Genomic DNA, 15,221 nt, shown 5'->3' on the forward strand with positions numbered 1-15,221 from the left:
CGAGAAGCAGGCTCCATGCAAGGAGCCTGATGTGGGACTCGATCCCCAGACTCAAGGATCACTCCCTGAGCCGAAGGCAGGCACCAAACCGCTGAGCCACCCAGGGATCCCGCCATCTGTTTTTTTTCTTGTCTTTTTTTCCTTTGTTTATTTTCTTTCTTAAATTCCACATATGACTGAAATCATATAGTATTTTGTCTTTCTGACTTCACTTAGCAATATACTCTCTAGATCCATCTACATTGTTGCAAATGGCAAGATTTCATTCCTTTTAATGGCTGAATAATATTCCATTATATATACACCACATCTTTTTTATCCATTCAACTAACAGTGGACACTTGGGCTGCTTCTATAGTTTAGTTACTATAAATAATGCTGTGATAAACATAAGAATGCATACAGATATCCCTCCAAATTAGTGTTAAATTGGCAAATGCTTGATATAATTTGAAATTTATGAAATAAGGATTTTAAATCACTTTCTTAATACCATATGAAAACATATAAAGTAATTATGATCAAAATCACTTTTGAAATAATGTGACAATAAGGCAAAGAATAAACCCATTCTGTTGTCCTGATATGTGAGTCCCCAAGTTTACATGCAGAAACCTGGAAATAAGAGAGGTATCAATGCTACCCAAACCACATGAAACATATCATGTTATGTATCAGTTTGTGTGTCTCCTAGGACTGTAACAAGCTAAGCAAAAGCTAAGAGATGATGTCAAGCAGAAACAGCTCTTGCTTATAGACTATCAAAATATGAAGTACTGATTATAGTATAAACCTTAAAATAAATCAACATTTTCAGGATGCGTGGGTGGCTCAGTGGTTGAGCATCTGCCTTTAGCCCAAGGTGTGATCCTGGAGTCCTGGGATAGAATCCCACATCAGTTCCTTGCATGGGGCCTGCTTCTCTCTGCCTATGTCTCTGCCTCTCTCTCTGTCTCTCTGTCTCTCATGAATAAATAGAATCTTAAAGAAAAAAAAACATTTAAATTGAGTCAATAGTTAAGAACTTCTAGGTAAAACTTAAAAATGACAGTTCAAATATTTTAACACTTGTACTAGAGTGACCAAAAATGTAAGTTATCTGGTCAGAAAGACCTGGATTTAAACCTTGGCTCTGCCAGTGATTAGAGACAACATGACTTGATATGGATATTAACAACGAAATAATCTTCAAGCATTAGTTTTAAGCAGTAAGTGAGATAATACATATAGATTGTTCACAGCAGTATCTGGCACACGGTTATTAAATACTGATGCTATCATTAAAACTGTTTTATTTTTTATTTTTTATTTTTTTAAAGATTTTATTTATTTATTCATGATAGTTACACAGAGAGAGACAGAGAGGCAGAGACACAGGCAGAGGGAGAAGCAGGCTCCATGCACCGGGAGCCCGACGTGGGATTCGATCCCAGGCCTCCAGGATCGCGCCCCGGGCCAAAGGCAGGCGCCAAACCGCTGCACCACCCAGGGATCCCTAAAAGTGTTTTATAAAAAAAAAACTGTTTTGTAGATTTTCCAGTTGACATGCAATAGAATTACCTTCCTAGCTAATTTATAAATTATATGACAGAGCAATATTTTATATATATTTTTATATTCCTTACAGCATCTTACATAGTTCATAGTAGACATTAAACAAATATCTCATCAATTGAGAAATGGTAAGAATTGTTACTTATATTCCAATTTGTGGCTTACAAAATCTTAGAACTGCTACTCAAATAAGATTCTAACAATGAATCCCAAAATAGTTTATCCGAATATTTCCTTTCTATTTGAGAAGTATTCTTTTTGGAAAGAAAGCTAACACAGCTTAAATCCTGTCCTCTTTGGAAATAGAAAAGTTAAGGCAAATGAATGAATAATATGTTAATTATTTCTGCAGTGGTCAACAGAGGAGAGGTGCTTTATTGTTTCTGAAGTGATAAAGCAAAGACCCTGAAGGACATTAAAGAGTAACAAGCCTTCTACAGTCAGGGAAAACCAGGACTGTTCTTATTTTTCTACAACTAAAGTCCTAATTAGTTATCATTAGGTTTTCCTCAATGAAAGGAGACACAGACAATAACCAGAGAAGGAGGAAAACCAGACTGAGTGAACTAGAAATTATTTCAAGATCTTAGAGCTAAAGTACTGACTAATGAACACACACACTTGAATCCTTACAATAGAGATGGGATATACTATAAATTTTCATCTTTTTGTGACAACGTATCACTCTCCCTTTAAATTGCTTTCTATTTAAGAAGTCTCAAGTTCCTCTTCTGGACTAGCAAAGAACAAAAGATGGAAGGGGGATTTTTTCATTTAATGTTTTTAAGAATGGTCTGAATTGGGCAGCCCTGGTGGCTCAGCGGTTTAGTGCCACCTTGGGCCCAGGGTATGATCCTGGAGACCCAGGATCGAGTCCCATGTCAGGCTCCCTGCATGGAGCCTGCTTCTCCCTCTGCCTGTGTCTCTGTCTCTCTCTCCTGTCTCTCATGAATAAATAAATAAAATCTTTAAAAAAAAAAAAAAAAAAAGAATGGTCTGATTCTTCTCAATTTATATATGCATTACTTTTATTTTTTTTAAAGATTTATTTATTTATTTATTCATGAGAGAGAGAGAGAGAGGGAGGGAGAGAGAGAGGCAGAGACACAGGAGGAGGGAGAAGCAGGCTCCATGCCGGGAGCCCGACGCAGGACCCGATCCCGGGACTCTAGGATCGCGCGCCCTGGGTCAAAGGCAGGCGCCTAACCGCTGAGCCACCCAGGGATCCCCCATTACTTTTATTTTAAAAATATTAAAAAAAAATAAATAAAAAATAAAAATATTGTAACAGAGGAACTCCTGAGTGGAAAGATTATGTTCTACTTTATTGTCTACATATTTTTATTTCTCTGAATTTAAAACTGACAAATTACATACATGTAATATGTGTATATGCATATATATTTTCAGAAAGTAAAAAAAAAAAAAATTAAAACGTTAGCTCCATTTGAACTCTAGACTCTAAACAGATTCCTTCAGGAATCTTATGTCTCTTCCTGATCTTGCTTCAATTACTCTTCACTCTCTTCTTTCACAGCTCAGGAAACTGATGTACATTTAAAATAATTGAAATAATCTCATTTCTTTTAGACAGTAAAGTGAAATATAAACTAACTACCCTCACTGACCTGACCCCCTTGCCTTCTGCGAAGATTATTCTGGTGCTCTTTCATGAAAATAAGATTCATATTATATTGAAGTGAAGATAAGAAGTATGCTTTAACAAGAATATTTCAAAATTCATGAATTAAAGAATGAGTCCTCCTTTTGGAAATTAACAAGTTCTGAGTCTTTATGTAGCAAGCACGCCCTCTATTGGATAAAACTTTTTCTTTATTCCTTATTTATTTCCCTTGTGAATGAGAAGGAAAGGTAATTATTTGCCTCTTGAAACATATAATGAAGATTGTGAACCTTACCAGAAAGAGCACAGCACATTCACTTCTTTACAGTATCTCTGCCCTCCTTTTCTACCTACCAATCATAGAACTATTTCTTTGTCTTGAGTTGTCATCTAAACAGCCCCTGGATAGCTTGTTAGCTATTATTAGTACTGAAACAGAACTGCTTTAGTCATCATGCCTGTCAGCCATCTGCACTGGTCTCTATCACTAGAGATGGAGTAAATGAAGGAATACAAATCATAAACATTTAAAGGAATGGACCCTGCTTGTACAGCACACCTGACACATAAAAAAATGCTTGTGCGTGTGTACGTGTGTGTGCATGCATGGGTAAGTTTATGAACAGGTCAGTACACATTAAAAGGAGTATCAGGGACGCCTGGGTGGCTCAGCAGTTGAGTATCTGCCTTTGGCTCAGGTCGTGATCCCGGGATCTGGGATCGAATCCCATATCAGGCTACCTGCATGGAGCCTGCTTCTCCCTCTGCCTACGTCTCTGCTTCTCTTTGTGTCTCTCATGAATAAATAAATAAAATCTTGAAAAAAAATAAAAAAATAAAGAGTATCAGCTCATACAGAGGAACTATTAGAGTTAATGTGGATCTAAATAAGGATTTGGTAGGTTGACCTTCTTAATATGACTACCAGAAAATTATAAATCACACATGTGGGCTCACATTATATTTCTACTGGTCTCAAGTATACCAATTAAGATCTTACTATCAAATGGGAAAAATTATTGCTCACACACACAAACTACTAAGCATGCAAAGTAAAAAGAATAAAATAGTAGTAGTTTTCCACTGTTTATTTAAAGAGCTTAAATGTACACCTGATTTGAGGGATGACAGTAGCTGTAAACAGAAGCTGCTAACAGGTTTCATTCTAGTCATATAGGATAGCCACTACATATTAATGGTTTCAACTGTTCAAAAATAAACCCGGTTTCCTCAAAAAGACAAACACAGAATTACCATATGATCTGGCAATTTCACTCTTAGGTATGCACTCACAGGATCTGAAAGCAGGGACTTGAACAGATACTTATACATCAGTGTTCACTACAAAATTACTCACAAGTAGCCAAAAGGTGGAAATCACTCAAGTGTCCATCGACAGATGAATGCACGTTCAAAATGTGGTGCATACATATAATGGAATATTATTCAGCCAGAAAAAGGAACGAAGCTCGGATACAGGCTACAACATGGATGAACTGTGAAAACATTATGCTATGTGAAATAAGCCCAACATAAAACAACAAATATTGTTATTATCCCATTTATATGAAACCTAGAATAGGCAAATTCATAGACACAGAAAGCAGAGGTTACTTGAGGGGAAGGGGGAAAAGAGAGTTATTATTAATAGGTACAGGGTTTCTATATGGGTGATGAAAAGAGTTTTGGAAATACTGATGGTGCTACTGAACTAACTACTTACATCAGTTAAAATAGCAAATTTTACAAGTTTTACAATTTTTATACGTTTTACTATAACTTAAGATTACACCAGAACCCACTGAATTTTATACCTTCTGTGGTTACAGTATGTGTATTAGATCTCAAAAAGCTGTTAAATAACAACAACAAAATAACCCCAAAGCTAGGTTACTTGCATATGCTTCTGCCACCTGCTAGTTGTCTGACCTGGAACAAGACCCTGTGTCCCACTCAGTGTCTCATTTTCTCCTCCGTTACAACAATAACTATGTTATCAGGTTGCTATGAGGATTAAATGACCTAAAATTTGTAAACTAGTATATACTATATAATTGCTTATTAAATAAAATAGGCTCCAGAGTCCTGTGGAAGAGTAAAAGTAGACAAGGTAAACCCAAATGTTTATGACATAATTTCAAATTTTCAAAAATCATGAATGAATTTTGAAAAAACTGCTATAGTCATAATATGCAGAAAGCTAGCCTGCTGCTCACTACCCACCAACCTCATTTCAACTTGCCTTGCTGTTTCCTACTCGTTGCCACATGCAGGGTAACCCTCCTGAAGGTTTAAGACTTTACTGTTTTTTTGTAAATAGGCCTTCCAGCTCCCCACCTCTTGAAATAGTGATGGCGATAACAACTTTTACAAGAGTTGGTGCAAGCTGGAGTAGGCACATGGTCAAACAGGACTGTACTAGTGATGAGAATGATGGGGACGAATTCTGGACACTGTTCCAGTCATCTTAATAAGAGTTTTACCAATTATTTCAGCTCTGAATTTATGTGTTCATTAGGGTCTGATTTTTTTTTAAGATTTTATTTATTTAGTCATGAGAGACAGAGTCAGAGAGAGAGAAGCAGAGACACAACACAGGCAGAGGGAGAAGCAAACTCCATGCAGGAAGGCCGATGTGGGACTCGATCCTGGGACTCCAGGATCATGCCCTGGGCCGCAGGCAGCACTAAACCGCTGAGCCACCGATGCTGCCCATAGGGTCTGATTTTAATCTAAGGCACTACCACCTGTGTTTAAAGTCTTGGCTCAGCCCTTTACTCATGAGCTCTGTGTCCCTGGGCTCATTACCTGTCCCCTTCAGTCTGTTACTCCCTCAGGAAGACAGGGAAGAATAGCACCCATCAGAAAGAAGTACTGTCAGGATTCAATAAGCTAATATTTGGAGATGCTCAGGACAATGGCATTTAGTTTATTTTTTATTTATTTATTTTTTTTAATTTTTATTTATTTATTTATTTATTTATGATAGTCACACACAGAGAGAGAGAGAGAGGCAGACACAGGCAGAGGGAGAAGCAGGCTCCATGCACCGGGAGCCCGACGTGGGATTCGATCCCGGGTCTCCAGGATCGCGCCCCAGGCCAAAGGCAGGCGCTAAACCGCTGCGCCACCCAGGGATCCCGGCATTTAGTTTAGAGCCCAGTAAACACGAGCAATTATTATGAATGCAATTTTATGAAGAAAATGATATACTATGAAGAATAGTTCTTAATGTAAAGATTTTCAACAGTCCATATATATATATATATATATATCCCTTAGAAAACTGAAGAGTAGCTTTATGATTTTTAATAATCAATGTCTTTCATACATTCAAGTAGCAGACCAACAAAGATACAATACAGTGAAACAGATTAGCTAGTGACTGAATACCTCACAGAAGATACACATACCTGACCCTTGGCATTTCCTATACTATTGTCTGACTTAACACACCTAGCCAAATAAGAGAGTTTTCAGTGTCTTTATCTAATGTTCCCCTAAAATACAGTTTGATGATGAAAAAGGGCACATACTGTACTTCCAGCTCATAGCTCATTATGTATTTATTCCATACCATACATATCTATACTTACTTTTAAATAATTAAATTTGAAAAACTGACTGTATCTGGTTTCCTAGAAGTTGGCCTTACAAATCATTACAGTTCATTTTTTTGGATGACTAAAAAATTTTAGTTACTTACCAAATTTTCTCTTTCAATCCTTTGTTGTTCCCTCTGTCTGTTGAGGGCACTATGATATAACTTAGGGGGATGAACAATAGATCTTCTAGGAATCGTACTTTTGCTTCCTGATTTTTCAGCCTGTCTTGAGAGTTCTTTCAAAAGCCTCTGATTTTCCCTATCAATCTGTCTCACCTCCTCTCTTGTGAAAGAGTAGTTTTTCCTTGGTGCTACTGAAGGCTGATCAAAGTGATGTTTTTGTGGTCCTTTTTTATCTAATTGCAGAAAAGCTAAGAAGAGAACAAGAAAAGGAAAAATGACTAAATAAGAAACACAGCAAAATGATGCTATGTGCTGACACTTTTAAAAACAGTATTAGTTCATGAAAAGGTATACATGAAATAGTGTTAATGACATCCAGACTACAACTGTGTAAAGAGAAAATCAGAGGCAGCTTAGAGTTTTATGTTCTGTCAGCTTCTTTGGGAAAAAAAGCTATATACTAAACAGTGAAAATATTTTAATAACAGATGTAGATGATACAAGTTCTAAAACAGGTATAATTTGTGGAAAATGTCCTTGTCACGTCCATTTTGTTTCCCTGAGGCAGCTTAGTAGTCGGGGAGGTTAGAAACCTCTGGTTGAGTGCATAAATACATTAATTCTTCAATTTAGATAGTTTTTGTTAGTTGGAAGGCATACCTAAAACATAAAATGTCCTCAACAATGACTGATGGAAACAAGGGTTAAAAACTGGCAAAAACAAATCTGGAATATTCTGAAACTTTCAACCTAATCTGAAAATACTTTATGGTCTTAGTATTAACATGAAACAAATACTTCTACAGTAAAGGTAAAATATTTTATTCCTAATTAAACATAAGCCAAAATGAATACATCATATAAAAATTAAAAAAACAATATTTTGCACATGATTATCAAATGAAATTTCATTAACATGCTTAATTTTTAAAGTTCTATAATAATTTTTAGTAAGTCACAATTATTACTAAGCATTTGCTAAAAGTCTCTATAAATATTAATTAAGCCTGCTCAATGTTTCAGCTTAACTCTGTACTAAAGATGAGTACATAATATCAGATTAACTGACTAGAACATTTGTTTTTGACATATTTTTTAAAGTAACTGTTACTTGTTTTTACTTGAGCATCTTTAATTCTTTTACTTGTTTAGTGTTTTATGCTGTTAAAAGCACCGTGGTATAAGGGGAAGAGACATTTTTAACCACAATTTTAAAATGTAACTGGTGTAGAAAAGTTAAATCATTTGAACAAGGTTTAAAAGACTATCAAAGATAACAGAAACTTAAAAAAAAAAAAAGATTAAAAGAGTTGCTGATAGGAAAAGTGAGGGAATTAATGGCTAGTAATTTGTTGAAAATCATACCAGTTAATGGTGAAACCTGAAGAACACCATTTAGAAAGATAGAGGTATCCTGTACAAAATTGCTTCCAAGAAATGCACATTTTATAGACTTCAGTAGAGTTTCTAGATTAAATTTAGTCGCAAATGAAAGCCTTTAAAACTAAATTTTAAAGGGAATTAAAAACTATTTTCCTAATGGTATTTTTAACAAAGTTTTTAGAAGTAAAATAAGGCAAAAGCAAAGAAATAAAGGAAGTTCAATCTAATTCATTTAAAAAAATAGGATTCTCCAAATCGAACTCCAATAGAAAAATATACCATAAAAAAAAAAAAAAAAAAAAAAAAAAGCTCTCTAACTTTCCATGACGTAAAAAGTATATGGAAGGCTTATATACTGATACCAAACATTGCTTTGCTTTGCTTCTAAAGTATGCTTTAGGGCAGCCTGGGTGGCTCAGCAGAAAGCGCCTGCCTTCCGCCCAGGGCATGATCCTGGAGTCTCAGGATGGAGTCTCACGTCAGACTCCCTGCATGGAGCCTGCTCCTCCCTCTGCCTGTGTCTCTGATTCTCTATCATGAATAAATAGATAAAATCTTAAAAAAAAAAAAAAAAAAAAGTATGCTTTAGTATGAGGCAACCTCAAATACTTGATCTATTATTTTTTTTCAATTAAGATCTAAAAAAATTTTTAACTTGAGAAAACTTTCAGGAATACAAACATTTATATAAATACATACGTATACATTTAAATTCACATATTTAAGAAACATTGTTTTTCCTAATTTTCTTTAATGAAACAATTTTGTCCCAACTCTTTACAGTATTTCCGAGTCATGCCCATCATCACTAGAGCCACTTACTGAATCAGTCATCTAACACAAATCATTAGAGGTATCAGCCTTACTTTACCTAGGCTAGTGAGACAGACAGTATTTTAAACATTTACATGTTATGTTATCACAGGAAATTTTATTCCAGGCCATATTATGTCCTTATATTACGTCTCATATAATATTAGTTCTTTTAATAAAATCCATCCTGTAGGCATATTCATGATCCCTGTATATTAAAAAACAAAACAAAACAAAACAAAAATCAATGGGATCAGTTATTTTTTAAAGGTTTAAAGAAAAAAATCCAACATTTGTAGTTGAGAGGCTACAAATCAAGGAATAACAATCAAATTTACTAGATTTCTTTTCCTTCTTTATAAACAACCTATCAGATGAGAAATTCTGTGCCATTGTTCCGGACCCCTTTCTTTGCATCTGGGCAGGTTTGTGACTGTGTGGACCAAAATGACACAGCCAGAAGTGTGATTTTCTAGGCTGGGCAAAGGAGGAGATGCAGCCGCCCCCCACCGTCCCACCTGGTTTGCTGGAGGACTTGTGCTTGGGGCCCTGAGCCATCCTCTGTATTGGACTAGCTAGAGGCTGCCACGCCGTGAGGAGATCAAACCACTTAAATGCCACGCCGTGAGGAGATCAAACCACATAAAAGGGCCATGTGTAGTAGGCATTACGATCCTAGTCTTCTGAGTAATCCTAGGTTGCTGCTTTACACATCTAAGTTTTATATTTTGTTATCGGAGCAATAGTAACTAATACAAAATCTGGTACCAGGAGTTAGGGTACTACTGTAACAAAAATCTAAAATACATGGTACTAGCTTTGAGACCAGGTGGCAGCAGAACTGGAAGGGTCTGGAGGAGACTACTGATATAGAGGATGAAATGGCAGCATTTTAGCAAAACTGTTAGCTGTGGTGACAAGGAAAATGGGAAAAACACCTGCCACCGGTAGATTTGGCTAAATAGATACCCATGCAGAATGCTGAAAGGATCAATGGCTTATTTTATCTATAATAATGAAAGAGGAGAACAATAAGCTTTAAAAAAAAAAGGGAACTGATCAGTTTTCAGTCAAAATATAGAGAACATAAAAGAACTAGGGCTTACATGGCTCAAAAATATATTACTCCTTCCTAATCTCTCCTTGCAGAAAACCATCCAAATACTCAAAGAGGTATGACTGAGAAACCATGAGTGAGGAGGTCCAGCTGTACTTGGACCTGGTTTAGACCCTGGACAGCAAGGTTGGGTGGGGCAGGGCCAGGCTGGCAATGGGATCTTTGGAAAGGGGGACTGTTTTTGCCTCTGAAGGAATGTAAATCAATGTGTGGTCACAGGTTGAAGAGGTTGTGAAACCTATCCATAAACTACGTGACAGTCCTTCCATTAGGATGGAGGATATGTGTCCCACCTTCTTAAATCTGGGAAGGTTTATTAACTGTTTAAACTAATATACTATGGAAGAAATGATGTTATGTGACTGACATGTCACATTCTGAGGCTAGGTCATAAAAGGTGATGAGGTTTCTACCTCGTATCCTTGAACACTGTACTTGGAGCCCTGGGCCATCCTGTTAAGAAATCTGGCTAAGGCAGCCATATGTGAAGAAGCCACAACACATGGAAAAGCCACACATGGGCCCTCTGCTCAGCAGTCCTGGTCTTTAAGTCGCAATCCCAGACACCTGACAGATCAATAAACCAGCACTCAGGCGACTCCAGTCCGTGCTGTCAAGTCAGCCCTGTCTGAGTCTCTCCATACCCCAAATGTTGGGGTAATTTGTTTTGGAGGAACAGTAACTGGCATTTCATCACTAAAAAAATATTGTGTTAACAGACAAAATACCTATGGACCATGCATAGGCAGTTAATTTTGGTGTGTTTGATGTAATTATTGATCAGTTTTCTAGTGATTATGGCTTTACCCATTTCATGATCTAGTTCTGTTTTGCTTTTAATCGCACATTTCAAATCAATGGCTGTTCAATCATTTCGGTAGATTTGGTCAGCTTATTAAAGTAAAACAATTCTTTGCTCCTTTTGTGTTTTTCACATGTTGAATTCTACTTTGATACTTCTATTTTCTCCTTATTACCTGCATTGCTTTTTTCAAGCCTTTATTTTTGTTCTTCCTATACTATTTAAAGTGTCTTTTAAATTGATTTGATTTACATTCTTAAAGATGCTCTGATAGTATCTTCTAATAGGGTAAAACCATCTACTTATACTGTTTGACCTCCTTCTACAATTTTTCCTTTTTTTAAATTTTTTTTGTTATTTTTTTCCCATTTTTACTCCTTTAGAAAGACTGATGTTATTAAACTTTTTATTTCTAATACACTGCAAATGAAATATTCTAATTCTACTCTCTTAGAAGTTCTTACATTTCTTGGTCTCAGGACCTAAAGATTACTGAGGACCCCAAAGAATGTTTATGTGAGTTACATTTATCAGTATTTACCATGTTAGAAATTAAAAGTAAAAAAAATTTAAAGATATTGGGCAGCCCTGGTGGCTCAGTGGTTTAGCGCCGCCTTTGGCCCAGGACATGATCCTGGAGACCCGGGATCAAATCCCACATCAGATTCCCTGCATGGAACCTGCTTCTCCCTCTACCTGTGTCTCTGCCTCTCTCTTTCTCTGTGTCTCTCATGAATAAATAAATAAAATCTTTTTTAAAAAAATTCAAAGATATTAATTCGTCTGAAAATAATAGACCAACGATATGTTAACATCATTTTTTTTTATAAAAAAAACAAAAAATTAGAACAATGGCAGAGTTTAGTACTTTTTCAAGTATTTAATGCCTGGCTTAATAGAAGACTGAGGGATCCTCACATCTGCTTCTGAATTCACTGTAGTGTGCTGTCATTGTAGTGCAGCCTCTGGAAAATCCACTATGCACATGTGACAGGAGAATGTAAGAGGCAAATCATGCCTTAGTTTTATCAGTGAAAATAATGTTGTCCTTGCAGCTCCTCTCTAAAATCACTGAGCTCTATTTCAAGATTATGTTCTTTATCTGTAAGTCTGGTGCCTCTGTTGATTTTAGCTTTTCTCAAAAGTTGAGTAACACTTAGTAGTGAGTTGAGGATTATCTGAGATTTCCTACTCACCTAATCGAATCCTGTTTGCTGTAGCCTGCCAGTAAAAGGATAGGATGTACTGCTAGGAAGGATAGGGTAGGAGCCAATCTCAGGAAGGCAGCCTCTTCTTTATGGAGTAGAACAGGGTCCATACCCTCCCCTTGAATTAGGCACTTCGCTTCATGCCCTCCTGTATTGGTGGTGTCAGGTTAGTAGTTAAGTTTAATCACTTTCTTTACTCATCAGTGCTTCCTTAATCTAATTTCTTTCTCTTATATTAGTTTTTCTTCTCAGAATATGTCTCTAATGATGTGTCTATTTCATACAGAATCAAGGCTGTAAAATTTTAGGGGGTACATTTCTAAAATGCATCTATTTTGCCCTCTAGATTCTTCCTAAACTGACCTAATCGTACCTATACAATGAATGAGACATACCTTCAAATCTAGTCATGTCAATTTATTTCTCCAAATATGAGACTCATGACATAACCCAAGTAAAGTTTTGTTTACTCCACTACTCCATTTTTAAAACGTCCTCTCTGCTTGCCTATTCAGTGCTTTACAGCCCAAGGCTAAAGCACTAATTCTAACCACATCTTTTCAACATTTATATAGCAAAGGCAGGCTTGGGGTGGGGGTGGGAAGTCCCCCAAATCAGCCATCTTATTGAGCTAAAAGAGGCTACAATACTTAGAAATTCTACTAAACTTTCAAGATCTACTTGAAAGTCGGATATCAGATAAAGTTAAATACCTAATAATGCTAGTTTACACTAATCTTCAGACAATTTTCACAGAAGCCCAGAACTCTGAGTTTAGAATATACTTTAGCAACCTGTATCAGCTGCCTCATCCCACAGATGAAGAAACTGGGGCACAAAAGAGTTACTGTTTGTCTACAGTCACATGGATAGCAACCAGAAGCCAAAAGTCTTCTGATTCCACTTCTTGAATTTTCTTCAACTTACTATGTAAGTAACCAAGTTCAATACTCTGGCCTATAATTGGGATACCTGATTTTACATTCTTTGATTAACCTTTGTTTCAAAGGCTTAATGTTTTATAGTTCAAATTTACAAACTCGTTAACAAGTTATCTTAAACTGATAAATAACATTAACATTGTTAGCTGTACAATCATCCCTCACCATCTGAAATCTGGCCCAATACTTGCTCTAATAACTAAATTTTTTTACTCAAAACAATAAACTCTTCTAATGTATCTTTGCACTTAATCTGGTAACAGTGTTTAAGCTAAGAGGGTGTAGAGTATGCTGTATTCCTACCTTAGCTGTTTTCTGATAGGATCACATCTCCTGCTTATAATTTTTAAGATGTGTTATGCATTATCACCACTGTCTTCTTCACGTTGTGGAAAAGGTTGTGAAGAGATTAGTTGAGCCAAAGAGGCCTACAACGGCCCATAGAGAAGAAGTTGAAAGTGATAAAGTGTATTGAGAAATGAATGCAAAAAACGAATGGCTTGGCCAAGCACCCATCTCCCTCTCACCAGGTCCAGTGGTTTAATTTTTGGGGGAAAACAATGAAAACTTACGAAAATATTCTTTGATTTGAAAACCAGTGGGTCAATCAAGCAAGAACAATTTTGAAAAACTAAACAAAGAAATGCTTTATGCAATAAACCAATAGCTATAATTAGTGTTTAAAATCTTTTGCTGTTATAAAGAAACTTTTATGGATTGTTATATTAAGGACTCCAGTAACAGATGAACAAAATGCCACCTTTGTTCCTATGCCTTTAAAAGCTCTGAGCAAAAAAACAAAAAAACAAAAAACAAAAAAACCCAAGCTCTGAGCAGTACTTACAATCAGGTCACTCAGATCAGATCAGGGCTCCCTAGTGTGCAGCAATACGAATAAATTTTCCTTCTGTATTTGGCTTGGTTTGTGTTGAAACAGTATTTCAGTACTTCAATTAGACTTGGACAAACTGTTTAGGGATTTTTGGATGGGAAAAATATTTAGGCTTTCCATATCCAACTAATTTTCAAAAATGAATTAGGATAATGAGGGATACCTGTATTTATTTTCAGTCAAACAAAATAGATATTTAGTGTCTTGAAACTCAACACTATGGTTCTTGAATCAGCATTAGTATCACCACCGGGCTGACTAGAAATGTAGCTCCTAGAGCTCTGGATTTAATGAACTAGAATCTGCATTTTAAGAGGCTAAGCGACTTGTATGCAATTTTTTTTTTTTGAAAGAGAGGGAAATGGACATATAGTATCTTAAGCAGGCTCCTTGCTCAGCACAGAGCTAGATGTGGGGCTTGATGACATGACCGAGATCCTGACCTGACCCAAAATTGAGTCTTATGCTTAACAACCAACTGAGCCACCCAGGTGTTCCTATATGCAATGCAGTTTGAGAAACTCTGGCCTAGTAGACAAAGTTGGTTGCTCAATTAACATACATTTCTATTTTCCTCCTTCCTATTTCTTAACAAATCTCCCCACTCTCTTTTAAAAACACCTACTTATCTCTTTCCCATGAAGCCCTGTCCTTAAGGGGAACCTGAACTCCCTTCTCCTGATTTCCACCTCTAACTTCAGGGTGAGTTTGACTGGCCCATAATAATCCTATTCTTCTTGCACTGAGCATCATACAAGTAGGAATATAACTCAATTCTGGGCAATGAGACATACGGGAGTCAGTTGAGAGTGCTTCTTCAAAGTTTCCTCCATTCTGAGAGAGCCAAGGGAAGAGATGGTTTCCCTTTCTCTGGACATTCTCATGTCTGGATGTGAATACTAAAAATTGCTGCAGCCATCTCCTACTGGCATAAGAATGACGTCAACACCATAGCTGGGGGAACACAGTGGTAGAACCTGGGTCCCTGAGGATATTTTTGAGCCATTGAAGTGGTCAGCCCTCAAGCCTGGTCTACCTCTGGAATTCTTGTTAGGTGAGAAACATTGTTTCATTAGGAATGCATCCAAAATCATCCTAATCCAAAGAGATGATCATTAAGAGTCCTAAACAAAAAACTCAGATATCACAAACTATTTTCC

The 15,221-nt window shown here is 36.5% G+C and overlaps 1 protein-coding gene across 3 annotated transcripts in view; it reads right to left on the bottom strand.

Moving 5' to 3' along the window:
* Positions 1 to 15,221, bottom strand: part of CFAP97 (cilia and flagella associated protein 97) — a 33,600-nt gene that overhangs the window by 4,494 nt on the left and 13,885 nt on the right. For all 3 annotated transcript variants that reach the window (XM_072775970.1, XM_072775968.1, XM_072775969.1), the window contains exon 3: positions 6,885 to 7,153. In XM_072775970.1, the coding sequence (XP_072632071.1) occupies positions 6,885 to 7,153 (269 nt within the window). The remainder of the gene's footprint in view (positions 1 to 6,884; positions 7,154 to 15,221) is intronic.

The sequence above is a fragment of the Canis lupus genome, chromosome 15 (assembly GCF_048164855.1).
Source record: "Canis lupus baileyi chromosome 15, mCanLup2.hap1, whole genome shotgun sequence".
Taxonomy (NCBI): domain Eukaryota; kingdom Metazoa; phylum Chordata; class Mammalia; order Carnivora; family Canidae; genus Canis; species Canis lupus.